The sequence below is a fragment of the Schistocerca serialis genome, chromosome 5, assembly GCF_023864345.2.
Source record: "Schistocerca serialis cubense isolate TAMUIC-IGC-003099 chromosome 5, iqSchSeri2.2, whole genome shotgun sequence".
NCBI classification, from domain to species: Eukaryota; Metazoa; Arthropoda; class Insecta; order Orthoptera; family Acrididae; genus Schistocerca; species Schistocerca serialis.
The window spans coordinates 575,401,809-575,420,032 of NC_064642.1; the positions used below are offsets into that span (position 1 = coordinate 575,401,809).

Genomic DNA, 18,224 nt, shown 5'->3' on the forward strand with positions numbered 1-18,224 from the left:
CTGTGGTAACTGTACGATAATGGCAGGCGCCTGTGGACGTCCAGAACCTCGTCTACAGGTCCGATGTTCACGTGACCACTGATAATAACCGACGCAGCACTTCTAACCTGTGTGACAATTCTTCGGACGGCCACGATTTGACCCCTTTAAAATTCACTCATTTGGCTGTAGGAAGCACGAGTGCGTCTCCAAGGCACGGTTGCCTGCTTGCTTCACACGTTTCCAACACACTGGGCCTTCTGGCTGTGAACATTCCCTATTACATTGTAGACACAGATGGCGCTGTGGTAGCTATGCCGCTTCGCTATGTGCTGGCGGACGAAGCTGAAACCATTATCAGCACAACTACTACCCTTCACGTGGCATATGCCAACATTATATCAAAATTGACGTCGTCTTTGAGGTGAACTAATTTCTTTCCGGCAGTGTAGTAGCCGCTTTGGACTTTGAATTCTTTGGTCCGTCCATCCACCTGGCTAAGTGCCCCGTCCGGCTCCATTTCGTTTTCAGTATGGCTATAATTAACGTCTCCACTCCACTCTTTTTCCTGCTCTGCTTGCTTGTTCCATTGACTCTCTTAGGAATTCTCATCATGCACCTGTCCACATGTCGTTGAGCAGCCTACAAAGCTTGAATGTTTCTCACACCGAAAATCTATGTCTCACTGTTACAAATCGAAGCTGGTAATGCACTGTGACTACCAGTCCTTTAACTCCTACACACAGCTGAGGTCCCAAAACTCATGCCTCCTGCATCCCTACTACAGTATGCTGAGAACATGACCTTCCCTGCACTCGATAGTATCCTACATTCATCCCTGAAACTCCATCTCAACAACTTTACCACATGAAATAATTAGTGATATCTCTCCATCAATCCTGCCATACCCCAGGCACTAATTACATGAAATATCACCCAAGTATTCTGCACCAAAGGCCTTCACCTGACAATCTACGACAGTCAAATCAACCTAATTAATCTTAAAAGCACATCATATCCTCACCCCGTCTAATTTTAGCTCTGTCCCCTTCCATATCACGAACTCAGAGCTGAAATCTATTCCTCCCAGTCCATCCCAAATGTCACCTTCAACGCACCCTTTCCTTGCCCAGCTGACATCCTATTCGTGTCCTGACACCTACATTCCAACTATCACTTCCTTCCCACATAGCCATCCCACATATTTTTCCATCTACGAGGGTTGGAACTTAAATAGTGGCAACTACTTATTCACAACCGACACAAAAGAGTTACATGTTTTCACCTGTTGCTGTACTTCGAAATAGTCACCAGCGTTGTGTAGAACCCGTTGCCAGCGATATGGAAGGCGTAGTATACCGTTAGCAGAGTCTGTTCTGTTGATGGTGCCAATGGAGCGGTCTACTGCCTGTCGAATCTCTGGAACAGTTCTGAAGGTAATGCCACGAAGTGGTTCCTTCATCTTCGTAATCAAATCAAAGTCGCAAGGACTAAAGTCCGGGGAGTATGGTGGATGGTACAGTACTTCCAAGTCCCATAGACTGAACAGAGCAGCCACAGCTTGCGCTGTATGCGCCCGCGCATTGTCGTGCAAATTGCTGGATGGGTTGTGGAGAAAGTGTCGCCGCTTCTTTCGTAAAGCTGGTCGGAGATGATGCTCCCAAAACGAACAGTAATTCTGTGCATTGACAGTCTGCCGTGGAGGAACGTAATGTGGTAGGACAATACCACAACAGTCGTACACGAGTCACCATACTGGGGCACTGACGAATTTTCGACTTTCACGGCGACCCGTAATGACGCCATTCGTTGAATTGGCGTTTCAGTTTTGGCTCGTATAATGTGGCTCATGTCTCATTCAGTACTACGAAACGGCGTGAGAAAGCAGCTCCTTCGCGTTCATAGCGCTCCAAGTGCATCTGAGCAGCGTCGTGACGCATCCATTTCTACATTTTCGTCAAGTCATGCGGAACCCATCATGATGCAGTTTTTCGCATGCCCATGAGTTCCTTCAGGATGCGAAGCACAGTCGTACGCGCTAATCCGGTTTCTTGGGCGAGCTCACGAATCGTATGGCGTCGATCACTGTCAACTAACGCGGCAACAGCACGCACGTCTTCTTCAGAGACGCTAGGACGACCTGCCCGATGCATGTCTGCCACAGTTTGCCGACCTTCGTTGAAGGCTTTTACCCAACGTGCCACTGTTCTGTACGGCAATATCGATTCCCTGCACGCCTCTTGAAGACCTTGATGACACTGTCGTGCTGTACGACCCCTGGCACATTCAATCTTGATCCAAATCCGTTGTTCCTGTTTCGAAAACATAGTGACACCGTTACGTTCGACCGCTCGCTCACAAGTGACTGTGTTTCCCTCGATTGTGCGCACGCCGGTGACGTGGGACGAGCGAGTCCATTTGCTCGGAGGTAAGGTAGGTATGTCAACAACGTGTGCTATCAACAATAATAGTAGATTCTATAGCATAGTGTCTCCACAGCAGTGTTGCCACTATTTAATTTCCAACTTACGTAGCATCTTCCGCAATACTTGCCACATCACAATCCCTACCCACAAGTACTAGGAGCCTTCATCGAGACATTCTCATGACGAATATAATCTACGTCACATCATTGTGTCATGAAAATAATCTACACTGCCTTACACAAAACGTGAAGCTCCTAGAAGACATGGTCGATTGTCAATGTAACTTCGCACAAATACTCATCATCGGCGCGTATGTTAATGATGAGATTTGCCATTCTCTGTGACAGTTAGAATGGCCACTGGAGTAGATTGATGTTGTTTGTGTTTAGTGCTGTTACCAAGTCTGGTAGGACGTGGACGACGTTAGATGTTGAATGATCACTGTGAAAGCCACAGAGTTACCATGTACTCATGTGAGACAGAATTGTCAGCACCTGACAGAGTTCGAAAGCGACGTCATTGAGGTTTCCATTTGACCGGCTGCTCCAATCGGGCAGTGTCAAGATTTGTGGGGCAGTCGAACCTGACAGTAGCCGGTTGTTGTACTGCAGGAGAAGGTGACTGCAGACATACACGTTCTCAAGATTCTAGTCAACCACATCTGACCAACACAAAGCTGGATCAACGTACTGTGTACCAAACACATCGTAACCCCTTCACACCTGCATCTGCCATCCGAGATGAAGTAATGGACTTCCTGCAACATTCTGTGATATTACACACTATCGGTCGGAGAACAGCAGCGGCCGGACTAGAGAATTACGGTCCCACGCTTAGGCTGCCGTTAACACCATGACACAAACGACTACGTTTGGAGTGGTGACGCGACAGGGAAGCATGGACTGCTGATGAAGGGCATAGCGCTGTGTCCGGATGACCATTGTCGGCGGGTTTGCTGGCCGCCTGGGAAGAGCTGCCATTTATCTAATGTTCTGGAGAGACTCGGAGGTGCTACTCATGTTGTGGGGTGTTATCAAGTATAGATTCAGCTCACGGCTGGTAGTGGTGAGGAAACTCTGACAGAATGACACAACGTCAGGAACATCTTGTGTGATCACTTGTTATCTCTCATGCGACAGTACCGTTGTGCCATTTTTTGGATGAGATGGTGTTCGTCCACATGTGGCGAGTGTCCCTGTGACCCATCATCGGGATGTTGATGTACTCATGTGGCCAGCAAGATCCCCAGATCTGTCCACAGTAAAATATGCGGGAGACCAGTTCGGACGTCAACTCTATTACTGTGTCAGTATAAAGGATATCATGGATCTGATACAGTAGTTGTGAGCTATTTTGCCTCAGAACAGGACACAACAGGGTTACAACACTTTCCCCAATCGAATTAGAGCCTGCATCCTTGCCAGAGGGAGTGCAACATCATACAGGTAAGTGGAATTGTAGTGCCAAGTACTTTGCAGATTCGCTTCGATTTGGTAGTAAGTGAAATCAAATAACATATCCTCTCAACCAATGAAGTTTCTCGGTACTTAACTTTTGTGTTAGGTAGTGTATTTTGCCTACCTAAATTGTTAATTAGAGTATGCAATGGCTAAAGAGTGTTCAATTTCAGAGACGTTACAAGTTTTGTAACTTCGTTTAGCTTTCCAAATGCCCTTTATGTTCTTATTTTTCACTTATTAAATGAAATATTGAAGCTTAAATTACAAATTATGGATTTGTACAGAGATATAGATTTAATTTCTAAGAAATCTGTACAGATAGAACTTCGTTTGAGGAGTATCTTGTCACAGGGTCAGTTTATGAGGATGGAGCATATTTGTAACAATGTTTGGAAATATACTATATCGATTCACATCAGACACAAAAGGAAACTAAAAACTTATGTAGTGGACCAAACAACACTTAATAATGTTAGGTAATTTTAATTGTTCTGTTTATTTATTTTGCTTTCCTACTTGACGTTTTCTTCAGAAAACCTGACTACAATGTCACGTTATATGGTTCTATGACATCATTATTAATTTGATATTTTATTCAATGTGTTGATTGTGTATTATGTTTAATTTTAGTTGATGTTTAGGTCTAATTTCAAACTTACTCGTCCATTTTCGAAATAACATTTAGTAAAAAATCTTGCTGCGGCTATTACTCGCAGCACTGAATACCCCATCAATCCACAATCGTCATTTTAAATACGGCGAATCTGTTTATACAAAAAATGACGATTCTGCTCTTGTTGCTGAGATCATAATGTCGCCACCATCCTTCTAGAGCCAACCAAGTAGAATCCAGAAGAAAGGGGAAATTTTCACCATCAACATTTAAGCCACTGGAGGAGGGTTGCCTAAAGTTCCAAATCAACAGACTTTTTACCAAAGTTGTCCTTAATCTTTCATCTTCTACGCGGCGACAGATAGTTCGAGTATCTGACACAGCTGATTGTGGTCTGTCCTTTCAGTCGGAGACACTTAGCTTGTTAGTCCAGTTAGTGTTACTCCAAACGGGTAGCCTTCTAGCGAGTGTCGAGTTGTATATGTCTCGGCACCATGCTTCACCCCGTCCCTTTCATTCAATAAACAGAATGCCATAACCTCACAACAGTACACTGCACAAGCATCCATCATAGTCTGCCATGCCATTGCTTACCAATGCGGGATCCCTAGCTTGTCCCTAATTTCGAGGCACCCAGTTAACATTCTGACTTGGGTTTCACAGATTCGGCAGTACCTGTCGCAGCTAGCATCAAGCTATCCCAGTACGGTGACTGAGCAGACCATCGGATAGACGTCCGAGGGTCGCCCTCTGGATATCATCCAGATGTCCTCTGGAGGCGGAGGCTCCAGGCCGGTCATCCTGATCGACGCGGGCATTCACGCAAGGGAGTGGATCGCGCCAGCTGCCGCCCTCTACGTCATCAACCAGCTGGTCGAGAACGCAGCCGAGAGCGCGCTCACAGACAGCGTCGACTGGCACATCATCCCCGTGCTCAACCCCGATGGCTACGAGTACACTTTCACAAACGTAATGACTGCTTGGCTATCTTTGTCGTAGGGCTGCTATTTAAAGAGAAACTGTATTCCAACAAATCCACTCATTTGGAATTTCACTATAATTACAGATTTGTTAATTACTTACAGAGGGTCCGCCGTCTTGCAAGAGCACAATTATTGCTTTGTTCAATCTCCAAACATGTTTCACTGCAGTTGTGGCATCTTCAATGCGTTTTTTCTTTTATTCTTTCTGAAATACAAAGATACAAATTTTACGCAGGTTAGGAACTCGTAGACATCAGATTTTGACGTTGTTCAGATCACATATAATGTGAACCTTTTTTATGTTGTATGTGCCGTGTGGCTTTCAACAAAAATCAGACACAACTTCTGAGCAACATCTGAGTTAAATTTTTGTCTAGAATATAACGTCTAAACGGTGAAATATTGGTAGATGCCCCTTTTTGAAGTTTATCATTCCCGCAGTTGAACTGTCTTGAGCTGTGCTTGGTCATATTTGCCTGCTGAAAGTGTTGTTGTTGTTTTTATGGGTAAAATGACTCGTGAGCATCAGTAAAATTTAGTTGAGGGTTTGATTTAGAAAACTGTTTGGTATGGTTTACTGTTTATAGATTGTATTGGGGATTTACAACAGTAAAACATGGTAACCATCTCTATCATTTATCAAGAATAGAAAAAAAATTACCACATAAGCTATCATAAGGGGCGACAAAATCATCATTGATCCAGCAGTATTTTGCAACAGTAAAAGCTAACTAACAAACAACAGAGATTAAACTCAGGTGCGCCCACACGAATTTCGCTGCCGCCAATCGAAAACAACGTAGTAGAACAAACGACTGTCAGCAGCCTACCTGAAAGGTAAATGTCAGTGAAAAGTGAGTGAAAGCCACAGCAACATTCTGGATTCGCCAGTGAACACGAGAAAACGGAAGTAAAAGCTATAGTAAATCCGCAGCACAAGCAATAAATAGGGAACACCGCCAAATAGTTTTTGAAACCAAAACAATTTTTACCGATGCCCACAGGCCACTTCAAGCATAAAACCAATAATACCAACACATTCAGCAGACTTATATTAACCAAGAACAGCTTAGGACATGGCAACTATTGAAATGGCAAGCGCAAAAAGGGGTATAGGCCACTATTGTACCGAGTTTAAAACATACATTCTGAATAAATATTTGGTTCAGACCTTTCACTAACATCCTAATGTTGCGTATGAAATGATGTACACTGGCGGAAAAAAGATCGCAACGCCAGGAAGGACTTGTGTGACATAAAGGAAAGTTGACAGGCGTGTTTCTACCAGTGGCTGGATGTTGCTTCTGCGATACTGCAGAAAGACTTGAGAGAAATGTAACCAATCCACGTGAATGCTGACAGTGGTGGTCAAGAGAATGTATGGTCGCAAGAAGACCGGGCTCCGGATGGACACATGGAATTACTGAAAGGGAAGACTATCGTATTCGGTGAGTGGCTCTGCTGTATCGTACTGCATCTGGAGCCGCAATTTAAGCAGCAGTTGTCACCAGTGACACAACGAACTGTTACAAACCACTTACTTCAAGGATAACTCCGAGCCAGATCCCCTGTAGCGTGCGTTCCACTTCCCCCAAACCACCGCCATTTGCGACTTCAGTGGTGTCAAACGAGAGCTCACTGGAGGACTGGGTGGAGATCTGGATGGAAGGTGGGGTGGTTCTGCCTCAGTGCCAGTTTGGCCGTTTCTTTGTTAGAAGGAGGCAAGTTGAAGGCCTGCAACCAACCCGTCTACGTGCTAGACACACTGGACCATCTGGAGTTGTGGTCTAGGGTGCGATTTTGTATGACAGCAAGGGCACTCTCGTTGTTATCCCACACACCCTGACTGCAAATTTTTACGTCAGTCTGATATTCGACGTGTTTGCTGCCATTCATTAACAGCATACCAGGTGCATTTTCCAACACGATAGCGTTCGCCCACGTACCGCTGTTATAACCCAATATGCTGTACAGAGTGTTGACATGTTGCCTTGACCTGTTCAGTCACCATATCTGTCTCCAGTCGAGCACATATGGGACATTACGCACGACAACTACAGCGTCATCCATAAACAGCATTAACTGTCCCTGTATTGACCAACCAAATACAACAGACATAAGACACTATCCCCCAAACTGACATCTGGCACATGCAAAACACAATGGATGTACGTGTGCACGCTTGCATTCAACATTATTGCTGTTACACCCGTTTTTAATGTACCAGCTTTTCACATTTGCAATGGGTCATCTAGCGCTTACATTAACCTGTGATCTTGCGAGGTTAACCACTTACATATGTTGCCTAGACAAACGTATTCCTGAAACTTCATTACTGTACATTAATCATTTTTTTGGTTGCGATTTTTTTTACGTCCGTGTGTTAATATAGTGTTATGGCTCGTTTCTGTTGACAGCCACAGAGTACACATGATGTAAAAACTTGGAAACTAAAGAACAAAACCTGATGTCAACACATTCCTAATGTAAAGGGTTTCCATGATTAAAGTGCCAGCTTCAAAACAGTGTAGAATGAGAGCCACTCCTCAGAATGACGTAAAATTTGAACTGCAGATTATTGACGCAGAGAAAAACGTCAAGGAAAAAAAGAAAACGAAAATTTGGCCAGTAGATGGCGCTGTAAGCGCAAGAATACGCACACCAACAGACTCGTGTCACACGACTTTTCCTCATTTTGCTTCCGAGACGCCCAACCGTCTGTGTCCATGAAGGATCGTGCACTGTTGGTAAAGCTGCAGAAGTTCCGGACACTCAAGGGCGTGGTAAAAAGCATTGGTCCGATTTATGCTAAGAGTCTGGAGAAAATGATTACAAAATTCGAAACGACAAGTTCTTTTGAAGTGAAATGAGCCAGAAGGGGGAAACCAGTTGATCCGGCGTCTGTCGAAGATGTGGTCGGAGCATTGCAGGAGGGGTCGAGCGGTGTTGTGCTAACATGCAGTGTATGGGGAATTGCCCGAACGTATGACATGCCTGCGAGCACAGTGCATAAATCCTACGAAACATCTGGATTTTTATCCCTATAAAATCACTCAAATTCAGGAGTTTCTTCCTGCTGAGTTGCCAGCAAGACTAACGTTCGCTCTGGAATTTCTTGCTCGCATGGAAGTAGGCAATGAATGGCCTTGGAACATTCCGTCGACATACGAAGCTCAATTCCATCTCCAAGGTCATGTCAATATGCAGAATATGTGCAACCGAAAATCAGCACGCACATCAGCTGGCACTACTTCATTCTGCAAATATAACTGTGTGGTGCGAGTCGACAGCATTTTTTATCACAAGTCCATATTTTTTCGAGGAGATGAGCGTTGCAGCTTCTGGTACTTGTACATCACTGGTAAACTCTGTTAGAGTTTCTGTACACCGACATTCATCCCCCCCCCCCCCCCCGCCCTCCCCCTGAACGGAGAATGTGTTTTGTGGTTACTGTTCACTCTGTTCAGTTGCCTTCAAGTTCAAACAGGGTGTGAATTTTCGTTTTAAGGCCAGTAGGGTTGTCGGCAAACGAAGTTGCCCGCCTAACGTGCGAACATCAGCCGAATATTTAGCCAGTAGCGTGCGGCACAGAACATTTAAAATCTGTCTCTTAGTGGTCGCCAGCTGTTAAAATCAAGTGATGGCCACTACCTACGAACAATGGGTCAAAGTTACTTACAGAGGGATGAAAGAGAAATGCCACGCTGCCATTTTTAAGACAACTGGGACGGCTGTGTCTATCCAGACACTACGCAACTACTAACGTGGTCAATTTGACCACATTACGAATCTGGCCACTACGCATTCTTATGAATAACTGTACACGCCCCTTACCACTACAGTTGCCGAGGAAAGTGGGCAAGGCAACACATTAGCATGAATCAGTGACATGGAGCTCGTTTCATTGACGACTGTTGGATTTCTCTGACAACTACCGATGCTTGAGTACACTTTGTCCGCGTGGCAGACATCTATAATTTTCCTAATGATTATTCTAATATTTCTATTTGTCTGATTTATAATTCAGTGCAATATATTTAATATAATTTAGATTACATTAGCTTTCTGACCGCGGCTTCACCTGCACACGTGTATCTCACGTATATTTTACACATCTGTAATATATATATATATATATATATATATATATATATATATAATAGGTGTATTATGTGTATAATATATTTCACACATGTGTCTGTACACATATTTCATCTGTTACCTATGCCCAAGCAGTTTCAGTTCAGTCCTAAGCAAACGTATAATTCTGTGTCGATAAGGAGTACGCAGAGTTCATTCTGGCGCCCTGCTGAAGCACTGAACAACACAAATAACAAATACAGAGTACTTCGTACACTTAAAGTATTCCGAGTGGACAAAATATAGCAAAATATGGGCTGTTTTCGAACATATTTACATGTTACTCCCTTCATATCCTGCTTTAGGTGTCATAGGGGCATCTCACGCCCACCGTATTTTCAGGCAAATAACGAGTCACATATGCAGGGTATCCAACAAATGTTGCGACAAGCGTCGAGGGCTTGTAGAGGGTGTTTTGAGGGACAAATTGAGGATAGGAACCCACGTCCACACACATCATCCAATGGTGCCATAGACCTTCGAATTTATAGGAGCCATCACTTGCAACTAGACCACCCCTTCTGCAGCAAATGAGACTTTGTACGCTGACGGACCGTAGGCGGAATGCCTCACAACGTTGTTTGTTGTTAAGTGATCGCGGCTGATTTCCACGATTGCCAGTGGAGCAAATGGAGCTAGCTGCTGCGTAGAAAGGCCTTGTCTCCTATGAACGCGATGCTCAGTTGCCTTTGTGGATGATGGTTTCGCACATGAGTTTCCATCAGCAGTGTATTGTCCTCCTGTATACCGAGAAACACTGAAGATTTTAGAGGGTTCCAGGAGAAACATAAACTGCGGATGGAAACCGTGTCAGAAACCGTCACCACCACGGCAACAGAGCATCGCATTCACAGGTGACAAGACCTTTTTAAGCAGCATTGCAGCATTTGCTCCATTGCAACTAGTGGCAAACAGTCGCGATCATTGAATAACAAACAATATTGCGATAATTCCTGCGAAATAGAATGAGTAGAGGCTATACTTGACAATAGCCCCCTCCCCCCAGACTCAGAAGATATAGTTGCTGAACAGTTCAAAGAAAACTTGCGTGGGCGAACACCATATTGAATTCCAGCATTACCGATGGAAGGCCCCACGAACTTGTAAATTTCCTTAAAATGTAGCGCAAATTACCTCAACATACTTGTTCTCCCTTACACGCGTAACATAAAATACTTAATACACTAACTCACTTGTAAAGTTACCAGATGTTCGAATGCGTTTTGTACGTGGGAGGTTGTTTCTTTACATAATCGGGAGTAAGTTAGTCTACATTACTAAGCGGCTAACCAAGGGCACGGTCACACAATACCAATTCCACGTTGCCCATCTCACCACTCCCAGAGGCAACAAAAATTTCATATTTACTATTTTACTTAATTATTGAACGAATTTAAAAAATTCAAATGCTGTCATAATCCAGCCATTAAGAGATATAATTTTGTGCTAACAGTTTAACACAGCAGGACAAGAATTACATTTAGAAACTACGTATATCCTTCCACCCACGGCGTGGAAATTATCCAGACTCTATTCATACAACGATCAAGAATTAGAGTACTTGGCGACTTCCAACAAACTTTACACATACTTTCAAACCTTTAGAAAACTTTTTCTCGTTAACGACCCCCACAAAACAACGAAAGGAAAAAAGTTTTTCTCTTCGTACATTTTCGCAGTTCATGCAGTAAAGTTCAGCATCCGGCGTGACCATCCCCTGCGGGTCTAGGGGTTACAATAGCCCCAAGGTATTCCTGCCTGTCGTAAGAGGCGACTAGAAGGAGTCACACGTTTCGGCCTTTATGTGATGTTTCCCTGTAGGGTTTGATCTCCATTTTTCAAAACTTTCTCGAAGAGCGAGCCAGTTGGGGAAGGGCGCCTTACATGGTGCGTAGTGTCCATCATGCTCTGAGACCTCTCACATCCTTCGTCGATGTGGATCTGCACTTCTGCTCAATTCCCTGTTGGCCTAGGTCACCCTCCTGGGTGCGTTTTCCTCCATCTCTGTGCAGTATCGCTTTCTGTGCTATCGACGATAATGGACTTCTTAGCTCATTTGCGCCTGATATACAGCACAGCAGCCAGTCTATTGTGGTGGGACAGCCATGTACCCTGTTGGTTGTAGCCCCCTGACCACACAGGGATTGCTCTGCTGATGCCTGCTCCGTTAACTCACCACATATGCCAAGGAGAAGATGCTCATCACCCTGAGGCATCGGGACTCCAGGCAATGGCCATCCTGCCAGGTGGCCTTTGCTGCAGCTGGGTGGCGCCCATGGCGAGGGCCCCTGGTAGGAGCGGGTGGCATCAGGGTGGATGACACGCCATGAAGCGTAGTATGTCATCTCTTACTGGTGGTCAAACACCAGCAGTCTCTAAGCGGTGAAGGTCTAACTTCAATGCTAAGAAATACGACGCCAAATCGTCCTGCTCCCCCCCCTCTCCCCCTCTCGCGGCTACACCATGTGAGGAACGCCAGGCTAAGGATGGCAGCGAAGCTTATTCACACCGGTACTTCGTATGTACAAGAGTTGATGTGGAATCTTTCTTGTCAATGAAACCACAGTTTTTTGCGGAGCATTTAGAGGACAAGTTCTGGGAGGTGGAGGGCTTGTCCAAAATGCGGTCAGGTCGGTCTTGATCAAAACAGCATCCTATGCGCAGTCACAGGGACTATTCGCCAGCGAAAAGCTAGGGAATGTTTCTGCTTCCATCACGCCTTATAAGAGTTTAAATATGGTCCAGGGTATCATATTTCACAGGGACCCTCTGTTGCAGTCTGATGATGAGCTGCGCTCCAATTTAGAGCGGCGAGGTGTTCATTTCGTCTGGCGCGTCCACCGGGATCCGAGAGATTATCAGGTTGCCACCAATAGCTTTATCTTGGCCTTCAAGGGTGACGCATGGTGGTGGTCTATTGCTGTCACATAAAGCCATTATTCCTCCCCTGATGCAGTGCTTTAAGTGCTGGAAGTTCAGCTGTATGTCTTCCTGCTGTACTTCCAGCTTTTTCCAGCTTCACCTGTCGGGATTGTGGACGTCCTTCACACCCCAATACTCCCTGTGCCCCACCTCACATCTGTGTCAACTGCGGAGAGCACCATTCTTCTTGCTCTCCAGACTGCAGGACTCCCCAGAAAGGAAGAAGAAATAGTGGGGAAGACCCTGGACCGACTGATCTACACTGAGGATAAGAAAAAATATGATAGGCTACGTCCTGAGATTATGATGTCAACCTACGCTGTCGTTATGACAACGGTTGTACCATCTTCCATTCCACTGCGTACAGTTGGGTCTCAGAGCTATCAGACTCCCTCTGCCTCCTTGATGGTGTGTGGGAGGGGGTGGGGGTACTTCCCTCGTTGTTGCTCCTGCACAACCTACTTCAGGAGCAACACCCCCCCCCCCCCCAACCATAAGGGACGTCAATTCCCACTTCTTAGCTAGAGGAGCGTAAGTCTTCTTCGGCTCCTCTAGCCAGGAAGGGATTCCTTGGGTCACTCCCTTCCCAGGAGGTTCCTACCAGTGGCAAAGCTGACACCCCCTAGTGACTGAAGCAACCACACGTCGCTGGCTGTAGGGCTTCATGGTCCTCCTCAGTCCCTGAGACTGAATCAGTGAAGCCCTCCCAGCTGGACAAACCTAAGGGGCAGCGAGAGAAACCTAAAAAGAAAAAGACCCTCAAGAACCAAGGCACCAAGGCATTGCGGTGACACCCGCACCACCACCATATATTCACATTTAGTTTTTTGTTTCAAATGATCATTCCTGTCATATTCCTGGATATTGACCATTCCTTACACAACCAGTTTTAGCGCATGTCCTTTGTCCCTCTGGGTCCTCCACCCTGGTGCTTTTAGGGTGGAGGTTTTAATGTGTTGCATAATGTCTGGCTTCTCCTTCCTATTCTCATAGTTAGCCAGCCATGGTAGTCAGCTCTCTTGTTTTGATCCCTTCTACCTGTTTCTTGCGTGTCTCTGTGGTTTTCTTGTCCGATTTTGTCCATTTTAGTGTTTCTTGCCCTTCTGTCATTCTTGTGGTTTTCTCCTTTCTTTCAGCTGTGTTTTGTATGTCTCACGTATTTTACTCCCACACTTGTGGAATTAAAATAACGAAGGACCAATGACCTAGCAGTTTGGTCCCTCCACCCCTCTTTTAAACCAACCAACCAACCGGCATGACTACTGCAAATAAACCCATTTCCCAGCGTAAGGACCCTGAACAAGCGAGTGAACAATAGAGAGGGTTTACACAATTCTGGAAACATAAAAAAACAACTCATTACCATGCCTACTACAGAGAAAATCCATTATCATTCAAAACAGCTTCCAGTCGTTTCGAAACGAATAAATAATACAGGTTCTGTATGTTTCTCAAGGCAAATTCAGGTAGTGCTAATGGAGCTGGACAGAAATCACGCAGCCTTCTCTCTGAAGTCGTTCATGTGGCTATGCTGATCAGGGGAGATGTGGCAGTTTGTCCTCATACCCATAAAACCAGGGATAGGAAGTCCACTCCTGAATTGATTCAAAGAGCCAGACCCTTCTAAGGAGCAGGTGATGAGTGATTCAGAAAAAATAAATGGTAGCTCAGCTGATTTGAAATGCGTCTCTGGTGGCTGTCATGAGCAACATGAAAATTCTCTGGTAGGCTGTTGGAACAGCACCCTACGCCACATTGTTAAGAAAACTTTTCCAAGCTACCAAAAATGTTTTTAAACTGTACCTTAAAAAATACCTTCTCCTCCTCACCTAGCAATCCGCCACGCTGACTGTACAGCTACTGTGGCGAACGATGGATTGGTTCATTAGAACAATACAGTAGGGTAGGAAACACTTCCAGCGTCAGGTTTCTGGACTTAATTTGAAAAAAAAAAATCAGAGTGTGTTATCAGCAATCATATAAACTGCGTGCGGTCTTCAGCCACCGCACAGGAGGAGTGTATCGCAAGGTGACGCGGGCATCACTCCCTCCCAGTAGCTTGGCGCTCCCACCACTCTCACCAATCAGATCATAAGCTGTCCACTAACTCACTGCTCCCTACCACTCTCAGGGATCGAATCCCAACATAGGACACCAACTCACCGCTCCCGACCATACTCAGGGATCGGATTATGAGGTGGTTCACTAGCGGATTTCTCCTCACCACTCTTATGGATTAGATTGCATGGTAACTTACTGTTCCGCAACACTTTCACCAATGAGATTGCGTGGAGTAGATCACATGGCGACTTTGTTCACTGCAGTCTTGACATGGTGATACAGCTTGCATCTCGCTTTCCTGACTGAACACATCTCCATCTGAGTTCAGCTTTTTCTAAGAAATAACGGTGTGTGTAACACATAATTATTTCAATATATATGATAGCTCATGTACACAGGTTGTCTAAGGAATGGTCAATATTCAGGAATATGACAGGAATCATCATTTGAAGTACAAAACTAAATGTGTATATATGCTCTGTTCCAAACTGTTTCTGAGACGGAACACATTTAAAATTACTTTTGTATGTTTTTCTTGAATAATTCGAAATCTGCGGCTTGTAGTGAAAACGTGTTACAGTACAAAATTAAACTATGTTAAGCGAGATAATAGTGTAAATGTCAAGCGATGCGTATGCACTGACATGTAAGCAAATCTGAGGTAGTTCCCCGACTTCAGACCCTCGTGTCCTGTATCAAATTATCCGTCTCGACTTCATCTACACTATTGTGGTACGTTGTAAACAATGACAATGTGCCAAATAATAAGGAAAAAATTAATAATATACATTAAATGTTTCTGTCTCAGAAACCATTCTGAATAGTGCATATGTCCACATAAAGTTTTTTGCTTCAAATGATCGTTCCTGTCAGCCCTGAATATTGACTGTTCGTTCTGGTACAATCTATGTAAATATGTTTAATTTTTTAATATGATTTAACCTGAATAGATTAATCCTTTCATTACCCTTCTTGCACTAAACCTGAGTTTTATATGTAGGCCCTAATTACAAAACTTATTAACATCACAGTCATTTTTTAAAAATCATAATTTTTTAATACGACTTCTTCTTCCCTCTGCATGTACTAAGCATTTGGCTCTCTTTGTTGAAATTGTTGATTTGGTTGTTCAACAAGAAAAAACACAGCTCATTTCTCAACCAGTTGCCATCGAAATACATGAGACCTCTTCCACCTGGGAGTAATTTGATGAAATTATTTGTCTGCGTCGAGCAAGTCACGATCCAGAAAGTGTGGAGTTGACAGCTAGGAGAAATACTTAGCGGAGAGATATTTGCCTAGAAACAGCGGTCCCTCAAACTGGTGAGAAACAAGGAAACTGCATTGGCCAATGCTGTATCAATTGGTTCTAGAAGTGTTATGTATCACTGCAACATGAGTGCCACATGAACGAATATTTTCTAAAGCAAGACAAATATGCACTGAGAAAAGAAATAGATTCACATCGATTGAAATGGGTCAAATTTTATTTCTAAATGACAATGTTGATTAAGTTTTTCTTTTTGGGTGCATGTACAGTAATACTGACTGTAAATGACAACTACATATACACTTTAATTACAGTTATAATTTTTATACTGTATTTTTTCCAATAAAAGTATCAAAATATAACAAGAATCAGTCTACATTCTTAAAATTTTTCCACTTGATAAAATATACTTAGGATTTTGTTGTAATATTTATAATTTTTGCAGCAGACGATATTGAAAGCTTTTATATCTCTAAATTACTAGGGACATAACACCAAATTATTGCTCCTCTTCATAAATTCTTTAAAAAAAAGGACCAAATCAGATAAAAATACAGGTTTAGAGACCTGATTTAAAAAGGCAATGTGCTTTCCTTTTACGTATTTTGTGGGTGATTAGTGAGTCATGAGAAAGAACTAGTTCATTCCAGTGAGTGACCTGATCTGATCTCTGAAAGGATTAGTTTTGCCAGCCCTAGACTATGTGACTTTTGTGAACAGGGTCTTGTCGCCTTGGAACTCAGCACCACCGTAGGAGAATAAACATTATACCATGGTATGGACGTTATCATCCCAAATTGTGACATAATCATTGGCAATAAATTAACCTAGATTAGTAACCATAGGACCCACGATATACCACCATGTTGTTGCTAAAATAATCACTGAACACCCGCCATTTTTCACTCTTGGGACGGAAACTCGGCCTGAAATTGAAAACAGTGTAAAACAAGACTCGTCTCGTCCGACCCGATGACTTTTCTCCATTGCTCCATAGTCCAAGTTTCATGCCTGCGGCTCTACGTTGTCTTGTTACGGGCATTTGCATCACTCATGAGTGATTTTGGTTTAAATGGCTCTGAGCACTATGGGACTTAACTTCTGAGGTCATCAGTCCCCTAGAACGTAGAACTATTTAAACCTAACTAACCGAAGGACATCACACACAGCCATGCCCGAGGCAGGATTCGAACCTGAAACCGTAGCGGTCGCGCGGTTCCAGACTGTAGCACCTAGAACCGGTCGGCCAACTCGGCGGGCAGTGATTTTGGAATTTCAGCTCATCCTGCAATGCCCTTCTTACGGCACGGTGCTCACTTGGTGTTGTTTTGGTGTTGAGAGAATTCGCGTCTGCAACATTTTGTTCTGAAGTGACATTTGCAGCAGTCGTCATCTTATTTTTCGTCACAGTCATCTTCAATGACCGGCTGTCACCAACACACTACCTGTTTCGTCCACGTTATGACTTAGCGGATGATGTTTTTCAGCTTACCTGGTATGTGATTTAAATCTTCGATTTGGTGCCTCTTGAAATACCAAAAAATGGTCAAATGTGTGTGAATTTCTAAGGGACCAAACTGCTAAGGTCATCAGTCCGTAGACTTACACACTACTTAAACGAACTGATGCTAAGAACAATACACACATCCATGCCTGAGGGAGGTCTCGAACCTCCGACGGGAGTGGCCGCGCAGTCAGTGACATGGCGCCCCTAACCGCACGGGCTCTTGAAATACCGAACACTTCGGCTCGCTTGGTTGCGGAAGCACCCACCATATTTGCACCAACATTTGTCCAAATTCGAGTTCACTCAGTTTAGACGTAAGTGTGCAGAACATTGTCCTGACCACTACTGACACTTGCAAAGTAGTGATTACATTACACAGGCGCCGTTCCAGGTCAAATGCAACAGTGCAACCTGCATGCTTGCTTAGTATCTGCATTTATGTTCAGGCATGCATTTCTCACGGTGTTTCCACATTTTGTGAACACCTGTATATCTGATAACTTGCGGTCTAACACCCTAATCCACAAATCATCATCATCATCATTATCATCTACCCTCTCGGGTGCTAGATGCGTGGGGCGGTTGAGATCCTGCATTACATTAAAAGACAAGCTGAGATTTGGCGCTATGCGCCATCTTACCGTGCCACAATTGTTTGCGATTGGTTTTGAAGAACATTCTGAATAATTCGAGCCAATGCGCTGGCCACACAGATCGCCTGATATAAATATCATCAAACATTTATGGGACGTAATCGAGAGGTCAGCTCGTGCACAAAATCCTGTACCGGGAAACTTTCGCAGTTGCGGACAATTGTAGAGACAGCATGGCTCAATATTTCTGCACAGGACTTCCAACGACTT

The 18,224-nt window shown here is 44.2% G+C and overlaps 2 protein-coding genes across 2 annotated transcripts in view; both read left to right on the forward strand.

Moving 5' to 3' along the window:
* Positions 1 to 5,210, forward strand: part of LOC126482102 (carboxypeptidase A1-like) — a 68,468-nt gene extending 63,258 nt beyond the window's left edge. Inside the window, exon 4 of the mRNA XM_050106077.1 lies at positions 5,142 to 5,210. Coding sequence (XP_049962034.1) covers positions 5,142 to 5,210 — 69 coding nt within the window. The remainder of the gene's footprint in view (positions 1 to 5,141) is intronic.
* A 33-nt stretch (positions 5,211 to 5,243) lies between these two features.
* Positions 5,244 to 18,224, forward strand: part of LOC126482103 (carboxypeptidase B-like) — a 190,355-nt gene continuing 177,374 nt past the window's right edge. Inside the window, exon 1 of the mRNA XM_050106078.1 lies at positions 5,244 to 5,431. Coding sequence (XP_049962035.1) covers positions 5,244 to 5,431 — 188 coding nt within the window. The remainder of the gene's footprint in view (positions 5,432 to 18,224) is intronic.